At 43.5% G+C, this 25,974-nt stretch overlaps 4 protein-coding genes across 13 annotated transcripts in view; 2 read left to right on the top strand and 2 right to left on the bottom strand.

Annotated features, from left to right (window-relative positions):
- The window catches only part of LOC139384195 (ADAM metallopeptidase domain 17a), a 33,538-nt gene extending 27,834 nt beyond the window's left edge, over nucleotides 1–5,704 (top strand). The window contains exons 18-20 of one of the 2 annotated variants that reach the window (XM_071128915.1): nucleotides 2,039–2,095; nucleotides 2,665–2,707; nucleotides 3,102–5,704. In XM_071128915.1, coding sequence (XP_070985016.1) covers nucleotides 2,039–2,095; nucleotides 2,665–2,707; nucleotides 3,102–3,517 — 516 coding nt within the window. In that variant the 3' untranslated portion in view covers nucleotides 3,518–5,704. The remainder of the gene's footprint in view (nucleotides 1–2,038; nucleotides 2,096–2,664; nucleotides 2,708–3,101) is intronic. The other variant, XM_071128916.1, reaches the window with a different exon arrangement.
- Nucleotides 5,206–9,012, bottom strand: LOC139384196 (isoamyl acetate hydrolyzing esterase 1 (putative)). The gene is made up of 6 exons (XM_071128917.1): nucleotides 8,847–9,012; nucleotides 8,676–8,728; nucleotides 7,016–7,167; nucleotides 6,706–6,867; nucleotides 6,403–6,524; nucleotides 5,206–6,117 (listed from the first exon to the last, which is right to left on the bottom strand). The coding sequence occupies exons 1-6, from the start codon at nucleotides 8,907–8,909 to the stop codon at nucleotides 5,950–5,952; spliced, it is 720 nt and encodes a 239-aa protein (XP_070985018.1). The 5' UTR covers nucleotides 8,910–9,012; the 3' UTR covers nucleotides 5,206–5,949.
- Nucleotides 9,013–12,808: 3,796 nt separating this feature from the next.
- LOC139384228 (integrin beta 1 binding protein 1) lies at nucleotides 12,809–21,253 on the top strand. Of its 2 annotated transcripts, none has more exons than XM_071128964.1 (7): nucleotides 12,809–12,951; nucleotides 13,447–13,650; nucleotides 14,513–14,591; nucleotides 14,929–15,062; nucleotides 16,419–16,511; nucleotides 16,711–16,860; nucleotides 20,609–21,253. In XM_071128964.1, the coding sequence occupies exons 2-7, from the start codon at nucleotides 13,579–13,581 to the stop codon at nucleotides 20,678–20,680; spliced, it is 600 nt and encodes a 199-aa protein (XP_070985065.1). In that variant the 5' UTR covers nucleotides 12,809–12,951; nucleotides 13,447–13,578; the 3' UTR covers nucleotides 20,681–21,253. The 2 variants fall into 2 exon arrangements, with proteins under 2 accessions (XP_070985065.1, XP_070985064.1); XM_071128963.1 differs by having other exon boundaries at nucleotides 12,838–12,951; nucleotides 13,522–13,650.
- A 759-nt stretch (nucleotides 21,254–22,012) lies between these two features.
- Nucleotides 22,013–25,974, bottom strand: part of LOC139384226 (ArfGAP with SH3 domain, ankyrin repeat and PH domain 2a) — a 90,254-nt gene continuing 86,292 nt past the window's right edge. For 5 of the 8 annotated variants that reach the window (XM_071128957.1, XM_071128959.1, XM_071128960.1 and 2 more), the window contains exon 28: nucleotides 22,013–25,044. In XM_071128957.1, coding sequence (XP_070985058.1) covers nucleotides 24,970–25,044 — 75 coding nt within the window. In that variant the 3' untranslated portion in view covers nucleotides 22,013–24,969. The remainder of the gene's footprint in view (nucleotides 25,045–25,974) is intronic. The other 3 variants (XM_071128961.1, XM_071128955.1, XM_071128962.1) reach the window with 1 other exon arrangement.

Raw genomic sequence — 25,974 nt, 5'->3', positions numbered from 1 at the left:
CCCAGCGTCGTTCGGGTTAGGGGAGGGTTTAGCCAGCCGAGATTTCCTTGTCCCAACGCGCTTTAGCGACTCCTTGTGGCAGGCCGGGCGCCTGCAAGTTGAGGTCGGTCGCCAGCTGGACGGTGTTTCCTCCGACACATTGGTGAGGCTGGCTTCCAGGGTTAAGCGAGCAGTGTGTCAAGAAGCAGTGCGGCTTGGCAGGGTCGTGTTTCCTGAGTCCATAGGGGAGTTGCAGTGATGGGACAAGACTGTAACTACCAATTGGAAATCACGAAATTGGGGTAAAAGTACAACATATATATATATATATATATATACTGCTCAAAAAAATAAAGGGAACACTTAAACAACACAATGTAACTCCAAGTCAATCACACTTCTGTGAAATCAAACTGTCCACTTAGGAAGCAACACTGATTGACAATACATTTCACATGCTGTTGTGCAAATGGTATAGACAGGTGGAAATTATAGGCAATTAGCAAGACACCCCCAATAAAGGAGTGGTTCTGCAGGTGATAACCACAGACCACTTCTCAGTTCCTATGCTTCCTGGCTGATGTTTTGGTCACTTTTGAATGCTGGCGGTGCTTTCACTTTAGTGGTAGCATGAGACGGAATCTACAACCCACACAAGTGGCTCAGGTAGTGCAGCTCATCCAGGATGGCACATCAATGCGAGCTGTGGCAAGAAGGTTTGCTGTCTGTCAGCGTAGTGTCCAGAGCATGGAGGCGCTACCAGGAGACAGGCCAGTACATCAGGAGACGTGGAGGAGGCCGTAGGAGGGCAACAACCCAGCAGCAGGACCGCTACCTCCGCCTTTGTGCAAGGAGGAGCAGTACGAGCACTGCCAGAGCCCTGCAAAATGACCTCCAGCAGGCCACAAATGTGCATGTGTCTGCTCAAACGGTCAGAAACAGACTCCATGAGGGTAGTATGAGGGCCCGACGTCCACAGGTGGGGGTTGTGCTTACAGCCCAACACTGTGCAGGACGTTTGGCATTTGCCAGAGAACACCAAGATTGGCAAATTCGCCACTGGTGCCCTGTGCTCGTCACAGATGAAAGCAGGTTCACACTGAGCACATGTGACAGAGTCTGGAGATGCCGTGGAGAATGTTCTGCTGCCTGCAACATCCTCCAGCATGACCGGTTTGGCGGTGGGTCAGTCATGGTGTGGGGTGGCATTTCTTTGGGGGGCCGCACAGTGCTCCATGTGCTCGCCAGAGGTAGCCTGACTGCCATTAGGTACCGAGATGGGATCCTCAGACCCCTTGTGAGGCCATATGCTGGTGCGGTTGGCCCTGAGTTCCTCCTAATGCAAGACAATGCTAGACCTCATGTGGCTGGAGTGTGTCAGCAGTTCCTGCAAGAGGAAGGCATTGATGCTATGGACTGGCCCGCCCGTTCCCCAGACCTGAATCCAATTGAGCACATCTGGGACATCATGTCTCGCTCCATCCACCAACGCCACATTGCACCACAGACTGTCCAGGAGTTGGCGGATGCTTTAGTCCAGGTCTGTGAGGAGATCCCTCAGGAGACCATCCGCCACCTCATCAGGGGCATGCCCAGGCATTGTAGGGAGGTTATACAGGCACGTGGAGGCCACACACACTACTGAGCCTCATTTTGACTTGTTTTAAGGACATTACATCAAAGTTGGATCAGCCTGTAGTGTGGTTTTCCACTTTAATTTTGAGTTTGACTCCAAATCCAGACCTCCATGGGTTGATACATTTGATTTCCATTGATCATTTTTGTGTGATTTTGTTGTCAGCACATTCAAGTATGTAAAGAAAAAAGTATTTAATAAGAATATTTCATTCATTCAGATCTAGGATGTGTTATTTTAGTGTTCCCTTTATTTTTTTGAGCAGTGTATATCAGACCCTTGCTTGTCTATACATCTTGTTGTCCAGTAGAGATGTGTATAACATATTTTGCTTTCAAAGCCCACCTCGTGCATGGTTGATAGACACAATAATGTTAACTGTTTATACACTAATGGGATGCTACTGTTGTTTCATTTCTGTAGGATAAAAATCTGGACAAGGAGTATGAGGAGAACACCAAGACCATGTACTTCCCCAGCGTAAGTCCTTGAAGCTTCCTATGCCCTCTCATGTTCACTACTGACCACGTGTGCTAGGTTTGAACTTTGAAGTCGCACTCGCTATAACACGTTATCCCTTTTAGAAAGCTCATACTACTAGAGAGCACGCAGTCTTATTTGCTCACCTGCAGTTATTTGTCCAATTCCAAAATCGACCCTGACCCTAGGCCAGATTCCCTAGATCTAACAGGACTGCATAAGTGTAAGCAGTAAGGGAAGATTCCACCAAGCCTATCAGAGGGCAAGTTGGTGTGAGAACCATTTGTTATTAACCATCCAATCTTTTCAGATTTACAAGAAGTGCATAGGGGCAAGGGTTTAGGAATGGATTTGGAACTGGGCCATAGTTAGCCCATACGCAGCGTGAATGGTTTCGATGCAGTAGCACGTCTGATGGCCTCACAGGGCTGACTTGAAAAGGAGAGGTTAATCTCAACGTGACTTCCCTGGTGAAATAAAGGATAAGTAAGTCAACTGTGGGATATTTGGGTTGAAATGACCTGTTCCGTCACTGTTCCGTTTTGCCTTGGCCCCTCGTGGAACTGCAGCAGATGGTTGAGGTACCTGTACTTAGTAGAGCTCCACCCTCAGGTGAGTGTGTGAGGTGTGGAGGGGGGGGGGGGGGGCGGGGTGCACGCTGTCAGTGTGTGTCACAAGGATGCGCAACGTGTGTGAGGAGAGGCACCGTGTTGTCTTTGTGAGGTCGTTTGTCGACCTTGTTGCATGGAGCCAGAGTGTCCGAGTTGTTGTTTTTGTTGTTGGGCTGCACAGTGTACTGTTGTAATGGTGCGGACAGACTGGGTCCGTTCCATTTCATCTCCGCCAGTTTACTTGGAAATAATGAACAGTTTAACTTTATTTTCCATGGTGTATATATTTTTTTTCTTCCCCAAGTCATGACGAATTCAGTTAAAAAGGATCGGGACCCCAGTTACAGGCAGTTAGTCAAACACAACCCTGACTCTACTACCCCCCCCCTCCCCAGAACGCAGAGATGCTGAGCAGCCTCGAGTCGGCCTCCGTCCGCATCGTCAAGCCACCTCCGCCTCCCACCTTCTTCTCCGCCGCTCGGATCCCACCCCACTCCCTTCCTTCTCTACCCCCAACGGGCCCGTCTGCCTCAGGCAGCAGCAGTACCCCAGCCCCAGGCTCGGCTTCGGGCCCTGGCCCGTCCTCGGGGAGCGTAGTGGTGGTGGGGGAGGGCCCACGGATGGCCACCATCCAGGAGGATCCCAGCTGCGACTCTCACCTCGACCTGGACAAGGACGACTTCCCTCCTCGCGGAGGCTCCAACGCCACCAAGTCTTCATACGAGGACCTGACGGCGGAGCAGAGCACGCCACGCTCGGGCCGCCACGACAAGCGCCGCCTCAAGAGGCAGGCCTGCGTGGTGGACAGTAAAGAGACCCAGTGCTGAGGGAACATGTGTTTGTAGATGTACGCACGTACAGGCAGACCTACGCACGTACACAGGCACACTCACAATTGTACATGAGGGAACATGCGAGCACACAGTCCAGAATAGATACAGTATGTAGGTACACGCATACAGACATGTATATCCATGCACATAATAGATTACACTATAATAGATGCTGGTAACTGCCAAAATAAAGGAAACACTTGAGTAAATGAGGGATACAAAGTATATTGAGAGCAGGTGCTTCCACACAGATCTGGTCCTGTGTTAATTAAGCAATTAAATGTATAAAAACGCCCAGTTTCCAATTATTTTGGCTACCATGGCTAGAAGAAATCTGTGACTTTGAAAGAGGGGTCTCAAAAGAGCGAAGGCGGTGTGTGCGTCACCAGATCTCAACCCAATTGAAAACTTAAAGGGAAATTCTGGAGTGGCGCCTGAGACGGCGGTTTTTCCACCACCATCAACAAAACACCAATTATGTAATTTCTTGTGAAAGAATTGTATCCATACAATAAAATCCCAGACACTTATTTACTAAGGCGCATTGAAGCTGACCTAGCGGCTCGTGGGTTGGCCCAACATCCTATCAAGACCTTGTTGGTGTTTTTTTTAGTTTGGCAGATACCTGTACATGACTAAACATTGCACACAAACACCCACTCATAGACTAAAACTTGTTACACAGCACTGGCAGCAACACAGCATCGAGCAGGACTCTTTAAGGGGCTGCTACATCTAGATTCTATACGGTCAATTTGGAAGACTTGCGTACAACCAAAATAGGTGCCTATCATGAGTACAGTAGTGTTCTGACGCCAGTGACTGCTGTTTTAGAATAGCCTAGAGACCGAATGATTTGTGCCTTTTGTTCGTTTCAAGAGTCAAAGCCAAGTGCTTACTTTGGCACCACTCACTCCGATACAGTCCACAGTCTAGTTTTTGGACATGTTCTCTCGAATGACTTGACTGGCAGAATGGGCTGATGGATTAACAGCCGGGCCAGTTGATATACCACTGCCATGACTGTGAACTATTGGTTAGGCTTAGTGTGTCGTCTTAGAATCATTGCTAAGGTTAAAAAGTCAAATGTGCCGTTGTAAATGTCTGTTTTAGTCACCTCACTTTCATGTCAGTAAAGAAAATGATTTGCCTTTTATTTCTGATATTGCCTGGTTTTTCCACAGTCCTCCCCCCCCCAAAAAAATTCACCTCGTTAACCATGCATGTAATATTGCCGTAGGGAATTCAGCTGTTAAATGGATGTCTAAGGGTAGTGTTAAAACGGAGAGGGCTGGTTGAACTGATGTTGAACTGATGCCCAGGAAGATATTGTTCTCTGGTCATTTAAACCCAAAAGGAAAAGATTTGTGAAAGGTCCAGACTAGTAGTTATTCTGGGCAGAATACCAGGTGAAATCAGTGCGCTGCATCAAACCTACCTAACCGTTGTCTCCACTCTATTCAAGTATTGGTTCTGTTTCATTTGTAGTGAAATAATTCTGAAACTGTTTTTATATTGTTGTGTATGGCCTTGATTACACTGTTGTGACCTATGAACTTTGTTCTTCATCCCAAATGTTGCAAATAATGCAAAAGTCAAGTTATTTCACCCTTCATACAACACATTGGAAGATGAGGGACTGTTCATTCATTGCATTCAGACATTATTTGTTGACCAACTTCTGATTTATTTAAAATCCACAACACTAGTGCCTTATTTCTGAAGTTGAGCCTAAATGTTTTCATTTTGCCCACTGCTACTTATTTCTGTATGTACTGTAGGCAACGGGAATGTCACCCCAGATGAAAATTGTGCTTACTAATGGGAACTGCTATTTCTAAGCTCCGTAAGCCCTTCTTTGGAATATTCTTGTGCCAATGATGAATGAATACCTATCAGCTTGTAGAATCTTTTCACCATTTCCTGTATATTAGGTGATGAGTACTTGCGTATATGTTGTAATGTTTGCTTGTGGGCCAAGGGCATTCTGCAGCTTTGTTATAATAGCCTATTGTCCACAGATATCGTGAGTATAAGCCTACATCATAGTATTAGCTCTGAGATGCGAGGGGAAACTCGACTCCATATGTCTTCTGACTGTCCTGTTTCATGTGCAGGGTGTACTCAATGACCTGGATGAATAAAATGTGTATGCCCACTTGAAACTGGCTTCTTGCTTACAGTGAACACACACATTCTAAAAAATAAAGAATGTGTTTCAACACAGACCTCAGGAATTTTAAAAAGAACATTTAAAACATGTCATATTGTGGTTTTATATATTTCAGTCGTATGGAATGAGGACTGATTCCAACCCCTTTGTCATCCCATTGCCGTAGCCGACCAGTGGACATAACTGTGTGGACCTGAGGCCCCATCTCTACCCTTCACTCAGCCTGAGGGCCATCAGTCACAGTAGACCGCTCTCTGGCTGTTTAGGGTCTACGTCGCCCCAGTAAGGCAGGATGAAGGGCAACTCCTCCACCCTGCTCTTCAACAGCGTCCACAGATGCTGTGACACAAACTGGTTCCCCTTCTCAGAGAGATGGAGCCCGTCGGAGAGGTAGCCTGTGAAGTCCTGCGAGAAAGAGAATTGTTTTCATTTACTGACATGTAGACAAAGTTACATAGCTACTACCAAAAATCACTAAATTAGTGTTACATGACTAGAGTAGGGCCGGGGTTCAATCTGATAGTGCCTTGTCAGCAATGCACTTTCCAAAAGGCAAACGTTCCCGCCGAGGTTCACCATATACACTTGCTGATGTTGGGCTCGATAGAGAATTACCTTGCAATGGTGCGTTGTCCACAAAGCTGAGCAACGGTAACATCAAAATGACAAGTATTCCATTGGTTGTCTCACCTGTCCATCTTTCTGCATGAGAGTCCAGAGGTCCAGCACGTCTGCCCCACACTGACCGGCAGCCTGCACACAGGCCTGGGCATACTGGCCAGCCACAGAGTTGAGACGGTTCAGAGCACTGCCTGTAGGGAGAGAACAGGCATATAGAAGCCAAATAGAACTACAGCACCACAAACACTACAGCATTCAAGTCCTCAAAATGCAATAATCTGTTTGAGGCCATCGGGCCAATGTTATGGGATTGCTCAGGAGCAAGAATTAGGACTTGTCTTCAGTGTATCTGGCGGGTGTGTGTTCTTTAACCTTTCAGGACACACTCCTTCTCCCAGGCTGGCTCATGCAGAGGTGGAGGAGTGATGAAGATGACCTTGTCTGCAGACACACCCACAGACCCCAGGTGTTTGACAATGTCCTTCAGGTTCTCGGAATACTCCTGCAATGGGATGTGCTGCTGTGGGTTCTTATCTAAAGAAAGAATGAGACAACATCAGATCTCCTAATAATCGGCAAGAGCAGTGTTTGTCAATCCTGGTTCTAAGGAACACAAAGGGTGCGCAGGGTTTCGTGCCTGCCCAGCACTTGGCTAGAGAGTAACAGGTTGCACTTTCCCTACCTTCTAAAGCACAGTCGTTGGCACCAAAGAAGACCGTGACAGCAGCTATGTGGTTGCTTGAAGCACTGTCCTTGGAGATGAGGCGAGGCAAGACAATCTTTGCCCACCTGGAGTTGTAGCCTGACAACCCTCTGTTCACAACGTCACATTTTCTAGTGGACAAAGGTGACATTGTTTGATCAATTTGGCCTAATTTAGCACACATCAAAATGCATCACTCCAGTATACCCTACCCCATTCTCAGAACAGGAAGTTGCCCCTAACCACTGATACAGGGTTTATATCAGTGGCGGTTGGTGCCGTTTAAAGACGAGGGAGGATGATTATTTGATTTATGAGCATGGCTTTATTTCTATTACACCATATTGACTCTCATTCATATTCCATTCACCCAGTTCAATGTAATATCAATAGGTTTAGGCCACTACATGATACTAACATTTTCCCTGTACCCATCATGAGGTTGGTATAACCTAGCCTATGAATTTACAACGTAGGTGCACAGGTCGAGAGAATTTTGAGTAATCAAGGTGACAGACAGTGACACATTCAATACCGCCCCACTCTTGCCAGCATCTAGCTGATCTAGAGTGTAATTATTATTCCAACAATTGTAAACGAGAATTTCTATAAGACAAATGTGGGTATGTTTATCCCTGTTTAGTTCAACAGAATTGGCGCAATGAATACAACCCTGATCACACGCAAACACTATTCACTTTCATACCAGACACATACAAACAGCTCGTTGTATATACAATTCCTTCTCGCATCTATCTACATGCTCTCCTCCTCTCACCTTTCCCATTCACTTGTGGACTTCAGTGCACAACACATCAGCAGTCTGTGACCAGACAAAAAAAAACCTTTGGTTCATTTTAAAAATGTAGAAAATGCTCTTATTAAAATACATAAATGCTTTGCTCCATGAAGTAATCCATCTCGATCAATGAGAGGATTTTAAATAGACAAGATGGCAGCGTACACACTTTAGGATTACTTCATGGAGCAAATAATTTATTTGAGTATCTGAGCATTTTCCAAATTCAAACGAAACACCTGCCACGAACCACATTTTAGAAGATACATGTTTGGCAGAATCGAGATCGATGATAACATTGCCAAGTTAAGGTTAGTGGTAAATGATCTGTGCTTCACCAAACAGTACCTATCCTGTAATGGAGAATCACATTTTCCCGTTATAAATTGTAGCTAGTTCAAACAGAGAACTGATACTGTATACTGGTTGTTGGGGTGGGATTGATGTGGAGGGGTCCGTGGGTGGCTTTTTACAATTTCAATGGTTCCTTGTGTTCTCAACGGGAGGAAGAAGTTGGGTCCAAATCTTATGTTGGTTACCATAGTTATTGAATATCACGTGAATCCTGTCAATTAAAAATGGAACATTTGGGAGCAATCAATTAGCTTAATTTCTCATAGATCAAATTAAATGTCAACAAAATAGTGTTGCAGGAATGCTAATCTTATGTTTCTAACTACAGAAACCATTTCTGTACAATCTGTGATGGGAGGTGTCATGGGCTTCCTGAAATGACATGAAACGACTACGGGCAACCTGCCATCCCTATGAAATGTATGTAGGAATGGTGAGTGCAACTATTTAAAAGTATTCCATGTGCGAAAATGTCAAATGACTCACCTGGCTAGTTGATTTGCAATTTCGGAACCCCATCCATTCGGTTGGAATGAAAACTGAAACAAATCAACATGAAGTGAGAGGTGAACTGTCAAGATGCTAGCTAGCAAGCTAACCCGATTTGTGAATGGACGAAACCCTGCAAACAAATCGTTTCTGAATGAGAAAATGTACCTGTGTGATCGAGTCGCCAAATAAAATCACTTGAGGCCAAATTATGTTCTTGATTTTGGACATTGCTCGCTAGTTCAAATGTTGAGCCGAGAGCTAACTTTATACTTTCAGATTTAGAAATGAAAGCAGTGCTGACTGAATGATCGACGTTCGCATGCTAAATTGCGCCATCTACCGTGTGGAGGTGGAAGGTGAAAATAATAATGGCAGAGTAAAATAATTTGACAAGTCGCCTTTTTGTTGTTTATTTCACTATTTTTATTTCATACATTTTCTTTACTGTAAAATAAATAAACTTTCATAATGACATAAAACAAGATCACAACATGTTTTCAAACAACATTCCAAACATAGATACAGAACCAACCTAAAGTATCTTAATAGGGCGTTGGGTCACCACAAGCCAGACCAACTTTAATGCATCTTGGCATAGATTCTACAAGTGTCTCGAATTCTATTGGAGGGATGTGAACACCATTATTCCACGGGAAATTCCTTAATTTGGTGTTTTGTTTATGGTGGTGGAAAACACTGTCTCAGGCACCACTCCAGAATCTCCCATAAGTGGTCAGTTGGGTTGAGATCAGATGACCGAGGCAGCCATGGCATATGGTTTGTATAGTTTTCATGCTCATCAAACCACTCGTGCCCTGTGGATGGGGGCCTTGTCATCCTATGGGGGCATAGCCATGGTAGCCAAAATAATGGCCTGCCCAGCATTTTTATACATGACCCTAAGCACGATGGGATGTTAATTGATTAATTAACTCAGCAACCACACCTGCTTGCTTTCAGTTCACTATCACTGATAATACTGCTGATCAAACACTATTTGGCTGTTTCTATACCCAATATATATCAACAGATTTTTTTTTTCTACAAAATGTCCAAACAAATCAGTGCATTTGAGCCATGCATCTCAATGCTTAGTTACAGAATGCAGTGAACTTAACAGTGGTCACCCATCTTTAATAGCATAACCAGATCCAGACAGCCACTGCTGTCCCTCAAGTAGTCTATCCATTCTAGAAGTATCAGTGAGAGTAAGGGCGGATGACATTTCTCCTGGACTTCCGTTCTTCATTTCCCCCCCTAATGATTAACGTAGATTTCGGACGGTAAAATGATCCTAGGATTAAACAACTATCAGGCACGGGGGTTGGAGGTCTGCGGAGGAACAGACAACTGCTTCAGGGGTTCTTTGAACCCAATTATGTATGTCTCTGGTTGTACCCCTCATACGACAGGGTTGAGGGCGTCGTAGAGACGCTGCACTGCCAGGTCCATCATCTCGTTCAGAGAGACCTTCTTTAAAATAGCTGTGCGTACATGTTTGTGTGATAGTTTCAATACAATAAAACTTTATTTATTCCCCGGAAGGGACAATTAAGGCAAGTGGATACTGGTAAAGGTCAAAGTCAATGGCCACACCTTTCTGAGCTTTAGGGTTAGACTGGACTTCCAACACAACAGTAGTGACTGCATCAGTGTGCATGTCATTCAACGGGTTGGCAATAAACTAGTGGACGACAGAGAAACATGGATGAAAACATTCCAGTTTCTCAACAATCTCAGACACCACAAATACATTGTTATTGATACTGCAAGAAGCATTGCCTGATGTGAACATCATTGTGTCATGTTCATTAGGGCACATGACAGAAAATGTTTTGCAGCAGAAAACGTTAGTCAAGTCTAGGTAGTCCCTCCCTGTTTCAGTCCATTCTCTTCCGTTTGGTGCTTAAGGAACAAGACCCAGACTACAACATGCTCACCTCCAGCGTCACCATGCCTGCCTCATGCACCAGTGTGATGTTCTTGAAGGTCTTTTCTGTAGCTTCCAAATCCTCAATGATGTTTCTCAGCTGACCCACTAGCACAGAGTAGGGTCTAGCGAATGTGATGGTCTGTTTCACTGTGCTCATGGCCAGGTCTGTGTAGTCTAGGGAACATTTTATTTGACCTTTATTTAAATAGGCAAGTCGGTTAAGAACTAATTCTTATTTTCAATGACGGCCTAGGAACAGGGGCAGAACGACAGATTTTTACCTTGTCAGCCCGGGGATTCGATCTGGCAACCTTTCAGTTACTAGTCCAATGCTCTAACCACTAGTCTACCTATGGATACAGTCAGAAGAACCAGGCTCCATTGCGGGAACAAGGTGAGAACAATAGCCTGTTAATGATGCTACAGTGCATTATTACCTTGTTGTAGACAATGCCAGCTAGGCTAAAGCAGAAACATGCTGGCACTCAGGCTAAAAGACTGTATGATTATATGACTTAGCCGTACATGCTAAGTCATGGCCAAGGTCCCCTCCACACGTTAGCCTGCGATGAGGACTCCGTTCCTCTTGTCGGTGCACCACCTCTCAAAACAGCTCCCTGGACAGGCCGCTCTGCATCATACCTGGAGACACCATCACCACACCGGGACCTATGTTGTCACAGTGGTGCATACTCTGGAGAGACCGAGTGGGGACGAAACGTCAGAGACAGGGAACGCTCGAGTCTGGGACCCAGCTTCATCATTGAGAGCGGTTTTAATTGGTGTCTCCCAAGCTAATCTCCCAGACATTATTGATCCATATGTGGAATATGGACCATATGAGACAGCGGGCGTCCCTGTTCACTATGTCATGGACCGTGTTACAGAAGCGAGCCTCACACACCTCCATTTTTTTCTTGGACGTGAGTGCCGTATGTGGACGAGAGAGAGAGAGAAATGTTTGAACCCATCTGCCAATGTGTAAAGGACAAAATATCACAGTGCTTACTGACTATTGGTTACATAATATGAGGAGGATGTCAGGTTTGACACTGGGGACTTCGGCAGCCATTAGATGTCTGTCCTCCTGGCGAGAGAATACAACTAGGGAGAGAGAGAATTTGTTGTTGTTGAATAATTCACCCCCAACACAGAGGACTGTCATTATGATGACCAGAGATGGGCATTAGAATAGAAAAACTACAACACAACAATATCACAACATACAGTAAGTATATTGTGTACAGTTGTGTTCTTCAGAGGAAACCTAAACACAAATTAAGAAGTTCAATCATCACAATACTTCAATCCACTCCCTACCTTAGCTCCAGAAATCTCGATCATGGCTGCACCAAGGACGTGCCCGGCGTGTTAAGCTGGGCGAACCCCCCATTCAGCGCCCGCCCGCACCCGGGGCCTATAGTGCCGACCCCGGTAAGATGTCGCCCGTACCTAAATCCGCTACTGATTTGTATTAGTCTATAAATAAATATCTTTGCCTAAATTCGTAATCTCTCCCATATCTTATTCGACTACGACTTTTGAAAGTGTAAGGATAATAATTCAGCCATAGTTGTTCGACACTAGCCACAAAATTAAGGAAATTAGAAGGTGGGGGGGGGGGGGGGGGGGGGGTGATGATTTTCGGCACAACACTGGTCCCTATTCTCCGTGGGTTTCCGATATATTTGCTTTACGTTTTACAGCCGCGCTGCAGAAGTAACGTTCTAGTGGTACGTTCATAGCAGTAGTACAGTATTTATATAATAAAAACAGGACCTGGATCATGATGATGCTCTCCATTGAGTTTTCCCTCCAGACGTATGTTTGTATGAACTTCCGTCTGGCGCACACATGTCGTCAAAACAAGACCGAAGAACACTCAAGCCATCTTTTTAGTTCCGACGTAATTACACGATTTGCTCATCTTAGAAAACGTTTTCATATTTGGATTGATAGATACTGAATATACATGGGTTTAGAACTTTTTAGTTTTAGCGCTCAATTCAATCACGGTTTTAAAAAAATCACACCGTAGACTCGTGTTTGTGGCAGCTGAAACAAACGTATCAATTAATGTTCATACTCTGTTACAACGTTGCACTGTGGGTGAGCGGCCTCTTATTTGTTACAAAGTAACAAAGTTGACAATATTGATACAAACATAACTAAGTTGCGTCCCCTTTAATGTGGTGTTGGGTGGAACTGCAGAGGAAGTGAAGTGTCTTTGCAAGTCGCACTCTCGCCTACACAGACAGAGCCACAGCCCTGCTCCTTTGATGAACAACACCCCCCCAAAACAGCCCTCAACTGGCTTAGAACAAGTTTCAAACTGAGGTATGCCCTGTGTGTTTGTGCGTAGTGCTCCCGTTTGCCATTTTCTGTAAAAATGCACGATCATTTCAACCTTTTTGAGCGTGAGCGGATACGTCGATAAGGGTGTGTGGGTGGGGTAAATTGTTTATCATAGCAACCGGTTTCCGTTACACGGGGCATTCATTGACAAAGTTCCGGACAATGGACTTTCATTGAGTGCCAGCCGACTCCAGACACCATTGGCAGGGACGCGCGTGTGTCAGCCTGTTGATTCTTAATAAGTTGGAGAAAGTTGTGACGGTGGGAGTGGTAGTATGCAGGACTTGAATATTATGCATTCACTGCGGCAGCTGTTAGTCTCATAATGTCACACAATATTTATGTATGGAATTCCATTTCATAAACGTATATTTCAAATTTATTATGTTTTATTTCGGAGGTAAATATTACTATTCTTTGTAATAACTTTGTAATACAACTGGTGGAAGGGTTCATCTCATTCTTTATTCTCTGTAGACCACAAGCCAATTCACATGGATTGCCCTGTGTAGTGCTGGGACCATCAAAACAAAATCTCCTTGTCTTCACCAGACAGTGGTGTCTGCAAGGGAGCTGGGGGCTGGTGGAGTGTTGGCGTCATGGTGAAGAATGTTCCGGAAGGTCAAAAAGCGTCACAGCAGCAGCAGCTCCCAGAGCAGTGAGATCAGTACCAAGAGCAAGGTGGGCCGTTATTTACATTACAGACTACACTGTCGTGGTCTACATTCCAAACCCAGAAAATTTTGATTTTCTCTCGTCCCTTGATGCCCTCCAGTTGATCTGAAGAGGATAGCTGTAATCAGGAGCTCCACCTAGTCCTGCAATAGGGAGCTTCCTTTGCGCTTCCCTTGTGTGGTGTTCAACAGTCTACATAGTCTCTGGACAACTAGATGCTAGTTGTCCTTGGTAAATAATTCACCATGGAGACAACAGTCTTAGAATACAAAAGCAGCCGCAGTCATAAAATACTGGAGGCAGACAGACGGACGGGCAGGCAGACAGACAGACGGGCAGGCAGACAGATAGACGGACAGACGGGTTAGACCGATTGTAACCTCATTAGAAGATCCCTCACATCTGACAGTGGCTTTTATTCATGTTAAAAGTGAGCTCTGTCTGGACAAAGTAATCATGTCTCATACGAGATGCTTTCCCATCTGGTGAATAACAAACAAGTGCTAAGATGGTTGAGCCGAAGGGGCGGAATTGATCGGATGGAGAAATGACTCTTTATTACCATCGATTCACTTACTGCACAGCTGTCCTCTCTGATTACATTGCTGATGGGTACATGACTCTGTTTATTAAGGAGGTCTTGCATGCTGTCAAGGACTCCTGAATTGACGTCTGCTCGAGTTATTTTAACATTTTTCACTTAAAATCTATTCATTAGTGGTTGGAGTATGTGTTTCTTCCTTTCTCATACACAAATATTGCAGCAGAAACCATGACCTCTGCGATTTGGTCAACGTTTCAGCCGATCATGTAACATTTCTCAAGACAATATGGTGAGATGGTGTGCTTTTCTCTCTCCTCCCTTTAGTCAGTAGACTCCAGTTTGGGAGGTCTCTCCAGGTCCAGTACTGTAGCTAGCCTCGACACAGACTCGACCAAGAGCTCAGGTAAGAAAACCTACAACCATGGCCACATCTCAATTCTCTGAAATGACCTCGGCTAGTTTCCTCATCTCCTTTCCTTCCTATTCACTAACAGTCAGATGAAGGGGCCGGAAAGGTTCCAACAATATTGCCTGTACATGTCAAGTCCTTTCAGAACTGGCTCTTGTGCATTGTAGGGCATGCAACAAAATATTTCAAGAGGTTTTGCAATGGACGACTAAAATGTGTGTTTTGTTGGTAGTCCCTCCCTGTTTCACTTCATTTTCTTCCGTTTGATGCCTAATGAACACCTTCATGACCCAGTGGTAATGCCGACGGATGATTGAACTGTGAACTTTAGGTCACAGTGCTGCGTCAGAGACGTGTGCTGAGTTCAGGGTGAAGTATGTCGGAGCCATAGAGAAGCTGCCGTTTGAGATGAGTAAGACCCTGCAGGAGCCTCTGGAACTCATCAACTACATCGATGCAGCCCAGGTAAGAAAAACCTGGAAACACCTTCAAATCTGGGATGTAAAGTATGGGGCCCATCAGAATTAGAGGTCATCGGAATGGCCGATTTAATTAGGGCCGATTTCAAGTTTTCATAATAATCGGTAATCGACATTTTTGGACACTGACTATGGCCAATTACATTGCACTCCACGAGGAGACTGCGTGGCAGGCTGACTACCTGTTATGCGAGTTCAGCAAGGTAAGGTGCTAGCTGGCATTAAACGTATCTTATAAACAACAATCAATCTTTACATAATCACTAGTTAACTACACATGGTTGATGATATTACTAGTTTATCTAGCTTGTCCTGCGTTGCATATAATCGATGCGGTGCCTGTTAATTTATCATTTAATCACAGCCTACTTCGCCAAACGGGTGATTTAACAAGTGCATTCGTGAAAAAAGCACTGTCGTTGCACCAATGTGTACCTAACCATAACCATCCATGCCTTTCTTAAAATCAATATACAAGTATATATTTTTAAACGGGACGGTTCCGTATTTCACTGAATAAATAAACGTTTTGTTTTCGAAATGATAGTTTCCGGATTTGACCATATTAATGACCTAAGGCTCGTATTTCTGTGTCATTATATTCTAATTAAGTCTATGATTTGATAGAGCAGTCTGACTGAGCAGTGGTAGGCAGCAGCAGGCTCGTAAGCATTCATTCAAACAGCACTTTCCTGCATTTGTCAGCAGCTCTTCATTGTGCTTCAAGCATTGCGCTGTTTATGACTTCAAGCCTATCAACTCCCGAGATTAGGTTGGCAATACTAAAGTACCTATTAGAACATCCAATAGTCAAAGGTATATGAAATACAAATGGTATAGAGAGAAATAGTCCTATAATAACTACAACCTAAAACTTCTTACCTGGGAATATTTTTTTTGGTCCTCCAATAATCGGTATCGGCGTTGAAAAATCATAATCGTTCGACCTCTAATCAATGCAGTACTATACATACAGGTTCAATGCAGTACTATACATACATGTTCAATGCAGTACTATACATACAGGTTCAATGCAGTACTATACATACAGGTTCAATGCAGTACTATACATACAGGTTCAATGCAGTACTATACATACAGGTTCAATGCAGTACTATACATACAGGTTCAATGCAGTACTATACATACAGGCTCAATGCAGTACTATACATACAGGTTCAATGCAGTGCAGTGGAGACCAATTCATCACTGTATAATCACTCAATTTGATGATGGTGATGTAGATCAATGTTGGAGGGGTGTGAGGCAGAGGCAGCCTCTGTTTCCTCCTTAACAAGTCACTCTATATGTACAAAGAGTATCTGTCGTGTTCCTTTCATAGCAAGATGGAAAGCTGCCGTTTGTGCCTGGAGAGGAGGAGATGGTACTGGGAGTGTCCAAGTATGGAGTCAAAGTGGCCTCCATGGATCAATGTGTGAGTGAATCCATTTCCATGTTTAGAAATGCTCTAGCGTCCCAAAAGTTTCTACTGAACCTTGACCTTTCTAGTTGGAACTTGTTGTTGCAACGTTCCCGAAGTCGGACATTCTCCACTGTTTCCCGCTCTACATGATTGTCTGTCTGCTGTTATAATGATGTTTGTCATGTGTATTATTGTTGTGGTTCCTGTATAGGATGTTCTGCACCGCCACCCTCTCTATCTGATAATGAGGATGCTCTGTTATGATGACGGCCTGGGGGCTGGGAAGAACCTGCTGGCTCTCAAGACCACCGATGCCAAGCAGCAGGACTGCAGCATCTGGGTGTACCAGTGCAGCAGCGCGGTGAGTGTGTGTGTTGAAAGTATAGGGAGCATTACTTCATTCACCACGAACTGAGATCAGCATTTACTCACCTATTACTCATCTACCCCCCCCCAACTACTACACAACTGAATAACACTGTCTCATATTGATAAATCTCACAGCAATATTCTGGGTTCCACACAAACTGGTGCTCTCAAGCTTGTTATCATACCACAGTTTGTGGCAAACTGAAGGCAATGCGAGATAATTGTTTATCGTGTGTGCGACAGCTTTCCTGTCTCGACCCCCTCATCCATTCATAAGATTAGCAGCAGACTGAGGAAGCAGGCCTCAATGGCTCAGACAGACAAGTCTCTTTCACAATGGTCCCACTGTCAGCGTCAGTCACTCTGGATAAACTCATCTGCCAAATGACTGAAACAGTGTGTGAATTACATCGGGCAATGAGCACCCCTAAATTCAAACGTTGGGTGGGTCTCTAATTGATCCATTCTCCTATTTGTTTAAGATGCAATTTTGTGCTGCTAGGAAGTAAAGACGATGTATTTAAACAAACATGTATCTTTTTATTTTCATCTGATTGTCAAACCAATCACTTCAAAAAGCAGGCTACCTGCGCACGCGTGTCCTCTCCAAAATCATTCCCACATCCAAACAGGGCACAGTGCACCCACCATTTGATGAAGGGAGAGAGACATCTGTTACAAAACACCAAAAGGTGTAATGACCATTGTCATTAGCCCTACACTCTTGTAGCTTCAATTCATTGATGTTTTTTCTTTTTTGGTAAAAAGAAAAATCGGGACACCTGAAATATGGGATGCAATTATAGCTGTGTATGTCCTGAGCTCATCGGCGCCATAGCCGTGGGAAGTAGGGGTGCTGAGGGTGCTGCAGCACCCCCTACAAAATAGGCATTGGGAAAAAAAATTGAACAAAAAAATAAATGTGAACAAACATTTTTTTCTCACAAAAGTAGTGCACTGGGCCTTTACTAGTGGTTGTGGACTTCTATATACACACCTGTAGTACGGGCATAGACAGTATTTTGCATCATCTCCGCTTTGGCAAAAAATATAGTTACAGTGCCTTGCGAAAGTATTCGGCCCCCTTGAACTTTGCGACCTTTTGTCACATTTCAGGCTTCAAACATAAAGATATAAAACTGTATTTTTTTGTGAAGAATCAACAACAAGTGGGACACAATCATGAAGTGGAACGACATTTCTTGGATGTTTCAAACTTTTTTAACAAATCAAAAACTGAAAAATTGGGCGTGCAAAATTATTCAGCCCCTTTACTTTCAGTGTAGCAAACTCTCTCCAGAAGTTCAGTGAGGATCTCTGAATGATCCAATGGTGACCTAAATGACTAATGATGATAAATACAATCCACCTGTGTGTAATCAAGTCTCCGTATAAATGCACCTGCACTGTGATAGTCTCAGAGGTCCGTTAAAAGCGCAGAGAGCATCATGAAGAACAAGGAACACACCAGGCAGGTCCGAGATACTGTTGTGAAGAAGTTTAAAGCCGGATTTGGATACAAAAAGATTTCCCAAGCTTTAAACATCCCAATGAGCACTGTGCAAGCGATAATATTGAAATGGAAGGAGTATCAGACCACTGCAAATCTACCAAGACCTGGCCGTCCCTCTAAACTTTCAGCTCATACAAGGAGAAGACTGATCAGAGATGCAGCCAAGAGGCCCATGATCACTCTGGATGAACTGCAGAGATCTACAGCTGAGGTGGGAGACTCTGTCCATAGGACAACAATCAGTCGTATATTGCACAAATCTGGCCTTTATGGAAGAGTGGCAAGAAGAAAGACATTTCTTAAAGATATCCATAAAAAGTGTTGTTTAAAGTTTGCCACAAGCCACCTGGGAGACACCAAACATGTGGAAGAAGGTGCTCTGGTCAGATGAAACCAAAATTGAACTTTTTGGCAACAATGCAAAACGTTATGTTTGGCGTAAAAGCAACACAGCTCATCACCCTGAACACACCATCCCCACTGTCAAACATGGTGGTGGCAGCATCATGGTTTGGGCCTGCTTTTCTTCAGCAGGGACAGGGAAGATGGTTAAAATTGATGGGAAGATGGATGGAGCCAAATACAGGACCATTCTGGAAGAAAACCTGATGGAGTCTGCAAAAGACCCGAGACTGGGACGGAGATTTGTCTTCCAACAAGACAATGATCCAAAACATAAAGCAAAATCTACAATGGAATGGTTCAAAAATAAACATATCCAGGTGTTAGAATGGCCAAGTCAAAGTCCAGACCTGAATCCAATCGAGAATCTGTGGAAAGAAATGAAAACTGCTGTTCACAAATGCTCTCCATACAACCTCACTGAGCTCGAGCTGTTTTGCAAGGAGGAATGGGAAAAAATGTCAGTCTCTCGATGTGCAAAACTGATAGAGACATACCCCAAGCGACTTACAGCTGTAATCGCAGCAAAAGGTGGCGCTACAAAGTATTAACTTAAGGGGGCTGAATAATTTTGCACGCCCAATTTTTCAGTTTTTGATTTGTTAAAAAAGTTTGAAATATCCAATAAATGTCGTTCCACTTCATGATTGTGTCCCACTTGTTGTTGATTCTTCACAAAAAAATACAGTTTTATATCTTTATGTTTGAAGCCTGAAATGTGGCAAAAGGTCGCAAAGTTCAAGGGGGCCGAATACTTTTGCAAGGCACTGTAAGAACAGTATCTTGCAGGATTCAATAGTTGGAATTGTAAGAGTTGTTGCCCTGGCCCTTTCTGTGATTGTCATTCTAATGGAATCTAGAAACAACAAAATCCTGTCCTCAAATATTTACATCAAATGGTGCAAAGTTATGGGCAGAGACACAAAACATCCACATCGAATTAAATATTTATCTTGATTAAATAACATGGAAAACAACCACTTATGCAGTATTAATTTAAGATCCCTACAAACCACTTCATGTAAATGTACATAGGCTGGTCATCTAGGTTTGTACCTATAGACTTTACATCACCATGATGGAAAACAATGCACAATACAGTAATTGAGTACATTGAGACATCAAGTGGTTTGTGATGATGTGGCTCAGTTGGTAGAGCAATGCAACGCTAGGGTTGTGGGTTCGATTACCATGGGGGACCAGTACGAAAAAGTATGAAAATGTGTGCACTCACTACTGTAAGTTCCTCTGGATAAGAGAATCTACTAAAATGTAAAAGGAATGAATAGACCATTTCAGTTTTTACACAGAAATAAGTTCCACTTGCAAAGTATTTCAAGAAACTGGAAAACATATCAAGCAAGTATTTAAATATTCCACATGTATTATCAGATGAACTGTTTTGTATTATCAGATGAACTGTTTTGTATTATCAGATGAACTGTTTTGTATTATCAGATGAACTGTTTTGTACAGATAATTATCTGACTCAAGTTAGAAATGCTTGTAAACCCTCAAATACAAATAGTTTTTTTTTTAAAGCACAAAAATACCAGTCCTATATTAGCAGACAGATATAGACGTCTTCAGCTCGGGCCCAAAAATGACATTTTGTGGGGGGAAAAAGTGCAGCACCCCCACACCACTTCCCTTGCTAATGATTGCACAAGATAGGCAGAGTAGAGAGATGAATGTGATTTGAAAAAACTGGTTTAAAACAGAGGTAGTTTTATTTAATTTGGAATAAGCTTTTATTTACCATCGCTCCCAACACTGTGTTTCATAACAAGTCATTTTCCTTTCGTCTCTCCCCGTCTCTGTGCAGGAACAAGCCCAGGCCATCTGCAAGGTGCTGTCTGCCTCTTTCGACTGCGTGCTGACATCAGAGAAGTCCTGAATGGTTGTCGCCCTGAGGGACGGGACTATCCTTACGCGGGCGCAGCGCCATGACCAATCGGGAGCCTGGAAACCATAGTTTACAGCAGGGTCACAACTTACCCAGCATGCTTTGCAACACCTCTCACACACCACCTACAGATTACACACACCATCCACCCGTCAGGTGACCATCATGAGTACGGTTATTTTTGTCTTTAATCTAACTTAATCTTATTTAATGTAAATACATTAGAAAGTACAGGGGCCTCGTCTGTACTTGGGAAGGAAGTGGCCGTTTGCTATCTAGGTCTCAAATAATAATATTGTATCCAGAGACTCCACTGACTTCCTTTATAAAAGGGGGAAAGTGGTAATCGTGGTACGTCGGTATTTCCACCATGGATGGAGGAACAGACCATTACAAATATGCTGTAGACCCCCTTCTCATCTCCCCTATACAAACCAAAGGGATGGTATCAATACATGTGTTTGTGCCTCTTATCCCCCTCTCCATACCACTCCTCCTATACTCCCCTTGGTCCAGATGGGATTGGACCTGTTAAAATGGTACAATAAAGGAAAGGAATTTGAATGAATCAAGCAGTCTCTTTTTTCCCTTTGATCCCCGTTTTGTCCTTTAAGCAGGTCAGTTCCGGTGGCTAGGCTGTCCAGTATTCCCGTCATTCTCAGACTGACTTATGGGATGCCTGCTTCCTCCCCAACTCTGTGGGATATGAGTCCTACATCCTCCAGGTTGATGAAGCATCCAGCCTGGCATCTGTGTCTGAAGAAATTACCTTGAGGGACCAAAGGACCCTGTCATTCGGTGTTATAGTCAGATCACAGGAGATACTGTATACACATACCGTTGGGGCCCATCATTACAGAGCTAGTTTACTCTCCATAGATCGCGATTCAATCCGATTGCCGGTTACAGGCGTTCTTTAAAAGGCAATATGCAGCTTTTACTGTGAATGGGTTCTCCGCGACGCGAGAACACAGCCTTGAAAAACAGAAATGCCTATAACCGGTGATCGGATTGAATCCCGGGCTGTATATCTCTGATAGAGTTCAGTGTGGATGTAAACCTTGGTTGTAGTGGTATGGCACCAGAACACAAGTTAGAAGCCATGGACATAGCCCATACATAGGATTGGGCTGTAGTGGGTTTGACCTTTCTCCACCAGAGGGAGCTCTTGTTGCATTACTATTATATTTAGTGTACTGCCCAGGAAGTTACAAATCTAGTAGTCGAGCACTCTTAAAATCACCGTACTACACAGCATTTACACACTTAAACCACTTTGAAAAGCAATAATACACTTATGATAAATGCAAGAGAAGAAAACACTGGGAATTATTCCATTTTATTATTCCAGTTTCCCCATTTATTTTGCACAATAGGTTTGAGTCAATGCTGTGATCCAGAGTCAATGAGTGTGAATGGAATAGCTTCTCAGCCTTGGTTTGTGTGTACACTACTAGACTACACACTGAACACCAGCTGGAAAACAGCACGTCACCACAGTGCATTCAAAGACAGTTACTGCCAAGGTCATTCTCTTATTTTATACATTTAAATATCAACAGAATCTATGTACATTTACAGATGAACCATCCTATTTCCAGTGAGTTAACATGGTGTGGCAGATACATGCGACGCCTCTTGTCGTCGTCTATCGTAGTTCATTCACAATTGAGAGTACTGTATGTCCCAAACATCAAACATGAATAGAGAAGAGTTGCTCTGCAACCAAAGTCAGACATTACGTCAAATGCTTTGTAAGAATATTACATTTTAAAACATACTCTTCAGTATGGGACCTAGGATATATAAAACAAGGGTGGTCTGTCACTAATGCTGGTCCCAGCTAGTTGTGGACTATGGTAGAATTCTAGGCTGAGCACTATGAATCAGATTGAATACTATGGTAGGTGTGTGTAAGTGTGAGTAAAAGTAGTTGCATTGTCCTTTTCAAGTGTGTCATTTGGTATTGCCATCCCCCTTACAATGTCACCTCAAAGGACAAGTTATTTTTAGTACAATGACAACTATGTGCATGTGTGTCCACATGTACCTCTGTGTGTGTGCCATTTGGTAGCCTGCTGTCCACTACAGATTAAAAAAAAAAAAGCCACAGGACAGGAGCACTTGCCCCATGAGGTGCATAAACCCCTCTGCAGAGCTCTCTCTCTCACTGTCTATGTCCCAAATGGCATCATATTCCCTAAATAGTGCACTACTTTTGGCCACAGAAAGATGGTGGTTCACAACTAAAAGTGTGATCTATGCAGCGAAGATAGTTCACAACATCCATTTCACTGATGATATTGATATTATAGTAAAAAGGGTAAGAAGTGCAACAATGAGGCATTTTATAAACAGAGTAAAAGGTGTCAGATGGGCTAATGCAGTAAATCTAGCACCACACTGTAGGCCATGGAGATGGTGTGCTGTAAGTAACTTCTATTGTTTCAAACTGATATGCATGCAGGTCAGCGCACACAGTAGGATAGTGAGCCTGGGTTCTCCCAGTTAAATACAGGCCTAAATATACCCCCGACAACCCCCTGTTGTTACTAAGGGCTGTTTAGAAATGGGGACAGTGGATGACCCATAGGGGAGGACTCCTAGCATATTACTGGGTTAGCACCATTTTGAATTAAGTTTAACGAGTGGTGTAGTGGTGGGTATACGCAGCCTTACACCCACTTTCTTTCGTGGGCGTTGCGTATCCTCCATTTCTTAATCCCACTATGTATATCAAAGTAGGCTAGTGTGGTGGAAGGTATACGCCGTATCAATTAATAAGGCTGATGGATCCGATCAGAATGTTTAGTTTAAAACGTTGATTCACTATTATTTCTTCACATTTTAAGCGCAGTAATGTGCACGTGGGCGGTCGGGTTACACGCAAATGTTCCAAAACGCAATTTGCAGGGAAACGCAGTTCTAAAATTGTGCACTGCACATGCGAGCGGCTTCATAGAGACGGAGACATTTTGAAAGATGGGGAGATCTAAAGATTTAAACAATGAAAGATTTAAAAACCAATAGAACAGGAGCGTGGAATATGAGGATGTCTTTATAAAATAATTACCTCCATGTTTATGTGGTGGGATTTTAACTATAGGCTACTTTTAAGAATGTAAGACATGCCCCATAATATGACGTTTGAAACCTGGACGTTTAATAATTAAGGAACAGGAAAAAATATAGCAAAGCTAATCATAGGCCTAATCACCTTCTTGTAGCCTAGATGGAAAGGCTTTCCCCCCCAAAAAACTCTACATTTAATGTAAACTAGGTGCATGTCCATTCATGCACCTGGACATGCACCTGTTGTGGACTTAGAAAAACAACTAAATTGGATGTTCTATTAAAAAGTGAGACTTGCAGAGAATTTGTTTGACTGAATATTTCTGACTCAGTTGACCGTCTCATTTGTTTGTTTCAATAGTAGTCCTACTATCAGACTACTAGCACAGTATAGGTTGGGTTTCCTGAACTGTTAAAGACCAACATGGGATTTATCATTTTTTTGTCATAGAGTTTTTTACACAGGCGCCTTTCCTTCACCAAGCAGGCCTTTGGGATTTATTTTTGCCAAATTATAGTATACCCACTTCTCCAGGCACCACTCCGCCACTGAGTCTGCTTCCCACATTGTGAGTGCTATAAAGTTGACATGCCTTTGCCTATTAAGCAGTTAAGCGTTTAGAAATGGTTCACCCTTTAACCATGCAAGGAGATGGAATGTAAGCATATAGACTATATTCACATTAACAATAAGTGAAAGAAATCCTAAAGATACACATTACTGTCCCTGTCAGCTGTCCTTGAAGAACTTTCTGTACAATTCACAAAACCGAAGACAACAGAGTGAAATAGTTATTAACAGAACCTTCATTTTGTCAATAATCCTCTAAATGTCGCGACCAGGATAAATAAGCAGAAAGTGCATTTTATTGCAAGAGGTTATCTACTACAATCATCGTTTCTTTTAATGTCAGATGGTGTCAGAAGTCAAAACACAGTTTCCCCACGAGCCTTTGCAGGCTTGGCCTAAAAAAAGAGTGATATGACATCACATGACATTCCTGGAGTAAAGGGTGTTTCTGTTGTCATGGCAACAGACTGTATAGCCAAAGCATTGGGCAGCGACACTTCACTCTTCTTTAGTGTCGGTGCAGGCACAAGCTTTGATGATGACAAAGATAATTTTGCCACAGAAATGTGGGGAGGTGGAGGGCATTTCCATGGTTTCCATTCCAGGTCCTGTGTTGACCTCTGGTGACCTTTGACCTTCAGTCCATGATGAAGTGTACAAATGTGACGGGGAAAGCCCCCCTCCTCATAGGTTCTCCTTCGATGTGGCCCAGCTGGGAGAGAACAGAAGAGAGGCACAACGTAACACAATGATATTTGGGACAAAACACGTACACTTTTTGCATATAGTGCCTTCGGAAAGTATTCAGACCTAGACTTGTTCCAGGTTTTGTTACGTTACAGCCTTATTCTAAAATAGATCAAATAAAAATTAATTAAATACACACAACACCCTATAATGACAAAGTGAAAACAGTTTTGTAGAAATGTTGTTAGCAAACTTATTACAAATGTATTTAAAAAATACTTATTTACATAAGTATTCAGACCCTTTGCTATGAGACTCGACATTGAGCTCAGGTGCATCCTGTTAACATTGATCATCCTTGAGATGTTTCTAAACTCAGCAACAACAACAACAAAAAAACGGCCCTTTTTCAGGACCCTGTCTTTCAAAGATAGTTCGTAAAAATCCAAATAACTTCATAGATCTTCATTGTAAAGGGTTTAAACACTGTTTCCCACGTTTGTTCAATGAACCGTAAACAATGAATGGACATGCACCTGTGGAACGGTCGTTAAGACACTAACAGCTTACAGACAGTAGGCAATTAAGGTCACAGTTATGAAAACTTGGGACACTAAAGAGGCCTTTCTACTGACTCTGAAAAACACCAAAAGAAAGATGCCCAGGATCCCTGCTCATCTGCGTGAACATGCATTAGGCATGCTGCAGGGAGGCATGAGGACTGCAGATGTGGGCAGGGCAATAAATTGCAATGTCCGTACTGTGAGACGCCCAAGACAGCGCTACAGGGAGACAGGACGGACAGCTGATCGTCCTAGCAGGGGCAGACCATGTGTAACACCTGCACGTCCGAACATCACACCTCCAGTGCTCAGACTGTCTGCAATCGGCGGAGAGAGGCTGGACTGGGGGTTTGTAAGCCTGTTGTAAGGCAGGTCCTCACCAGACATCACCG

The sequence above is a fragment of the Oncorhynchus clarkii genome, chromosome 25 (assembly GCF_045791955.1).
Source record: "Oncorhynchus clarkii lewisi isolate Uvic-CL-2024 chromosome 25, UVic_Ocla_1.0, whole genome shotgun sequence".
NCBI classification, from domain to species: Eukaryota; Metazoa; Chordata; class Actinopteri; order Salmoniformes; family Salmonidae; genus Oncorhynchus; species Oncorhynchus clarkii.
Note: the sequence above shows the minus strand (reverse complement) of the source record. Positions and strands in the feature narration are given on the sequence as shown.